Raw genomic sequence first — 2,251 nt, 5'->3', positions numbered from 1 at the left:
AGCTTCATCGTAGATTTGAGCAGCTTATAAATGTCTCACGTCAGCCTCCTCCTCATCTTACTCTCACTGGTCGATTGGGTTGGTGCTCAAATGATGTATACCGGAGGTAAGTCAACTCAGGTTATACTCACAGTTATACCAGTGTCGAGTTGACCACAAAGGCGACAACAGGTGACAGCTTGCCTTCTTTCAGCCACAAGAGATAAGGCTGAGCCGACCCAAGCCTGCCAGGAAGAGAATGATATGGACACGAAATCTTTTTTGAGTCGCGGTAAGCGTCTCTGCGATCCGGATGTGAACCAAGTACACGGTTACTACAATGGTAGCGGTGAAAGAAGGTAAGCATTTGAACACCTGCTTCACCACCTATGTGGACTCTCATCAGACTATTCTTCTGGTTGTTCGAGTCCCGTTCTGATCCATCCCAAGATCCTCTCATCCTCTGGCTCAACGGGGGGCCTGGGTGTAGCAGTATGATAGGGCTCTTCTCAGAGAATGGACCCTGCAGACTTAATGAGGATGGAAATGGCACCAAGCTGAACCCGTAAGAAGGACTGTGTGTAAATGATGATGACATGTCCGATTAAGGTATTCTTGGAATACCCGAGCGAACCTCCTCTTCGTTGACCAACCTGCCGGGGCTGGCTTTGCTGAGGGACCGCCCGTCACAAACGGCTCGTTCGGAGCCGCTGACGACTTGTAAGGCGAACAGTGTGTGGGGAGGGAGTATGCACATGTTCAACTACATGTGTTGGTGAGAATGTGAAAATGATGAGGAAATTTTCGGGGAATTACTGTTGGTTTTCGTACACTTCTACTTGAATTTGTATGTAAACTTCTATAGTAAGTGATGGAATTTCGAGCTCAGCTGAGGAAAGCGAACATATATCCCTCCAACACTGGTCTAGCGACTGATGCATTGAAAGGTACTTGGCCCTTCAGGGCTTCTTCGCTGAGCACAGCCAGTATAAAGATAGAGACTTCTACATCACTGGGGAGTCGTATGCTGGTAGCTCTATATCGAGTGTCGTCGAACCGTCAGTTCCGCTGCTTAGGTCATTACATACCTGCAATAGCGCATAAAATATGGCGAGAAAATACTAAGGGGGACAAACCTAATATTAACCTCCGGGGATTAGCTATTGGAAATGGATGGATGAATGCCGAGATTCAGTAGGCGGATATACGACGGAGATATCATAGAGTCGTTCCTGATAGGGTACTTGCATTCCCCCAGATGGCCTTTAAAAGCTGTACCGCTCCGCGCGTTGCTACACACGAAGAGTGCGAGAACAAAGCCTCCTATGGTGTGCATCAGTCTTGTTAGATATCTGAACATGACTAGGGCTGTTGGGAAATGCTCGAGGGGTATACCAAAGTGTTTAGCAGGCGACCGTGAGAAACCAACGGTTTGGGCGTCCTTCGCACTCGAATTAAACTCCGTCGTGTTAGTTACGATTTGCCTCAAATTGTCCAAACTCTGTCACAGCGGCGACATACTAGCTCCATTAAAAAGACGCGGTATCTACATGTAAGGAGATTTGGTATGATAGGATATATTAGTGAAATGGTTTGCATTGTGGGTACGATATGAGGATCACAACTAAGGACGGAAGCACAGGCCAAGATGGAGATCCGAGGGTGGGTTGCATGCTTGACGAGACTCCACCCTGTTGTTTTCAGTTGGATCGTTTTCTCAACCGGTGTGAGGTGCAGAAGATACTTGGTGTTAACAAGAAATTCACCTCCTGCACAGAAAATGTGAGAGTTGTGTATAAAATGTTTGTACTCCAATCGCAGGTCTCCATTATAGGGGACTTTCAAATGGATGAAATTTTCCCCTCTGATAAGCTTTTGCCCGATTTACTTGATGCTGAAATCGAGGTGAGTTACACGCGAGCTGAAGATAGTTCCTTGAACGGCGTTGCAGTAACGTATGTTCACTTCTTTCAGCTGCGCCCAAAAGTTCCCTCGTGAGAGAAGTTTATACACGAATTGGGAGGAAATGTTCCAAAATCAACAAGAATTACCTAAAATTTCCTCAGAGATTTCATATTGTCACCGACACACGGAGTTGACCATGTGCATATTTTCCCATACTTTTCTAGTACAGTGGGGGAGCTGCTGTGATGCAGTATTATTGGCAGTGTGTTGGTGAACTATGAACACAGACTGCGATTGGTAGTCGCCCTGATGTCGATTGTGGACATTTTGACATTTTGTGTACATCATCTCGGCTCGAAGTCACGAA

The 2,251-nt window shown here is 46.4% G+C and overlaps 1 protein-coding gene across 1 annotated transcript; it reads left to right on the top strand.

Moving 5' to 3' along the window:
- Window positions 1-193: 193 nt before the first annotated feature.
- Window positions 194-1,177, top strand: Pmar_PMAR019036 (conserved hypothetical protein; the record flags this gene model as incomplete). The annotated part of the gene is made up of 5 exons (XM_002783855.1): window positions 194-338; window positions 386-544; window positions 589-699; window positions 927-1,009; window positions 1,056-1,177. Coding segments are annotated over 5 exons (620 nt in total), but the record flags the coding sequence as incomplete, so codon positions are not given.
- Window positions 1,178-2,251: the final 1,074 nt, after the last annotated feature.

This window comes from Perkinsus marinus, assembly GCF_000006405.1.
Source record: "Perkinsus marinus ATCC 50983 genomic scaffold scf_1104296935906, whole genome shotgun sequence".
Classification (NCBI taxonomy): Eukaryota; Perkinsozoa; order Perkinsida; family Perkinsidae; genus Perkinsus; species Perkinsus marinus.
The sequence above is the reverse complement of the archived record's forward strand: the minus strand, read 5'-3'. Positions and strand labels throughout refer to the sequence as shown.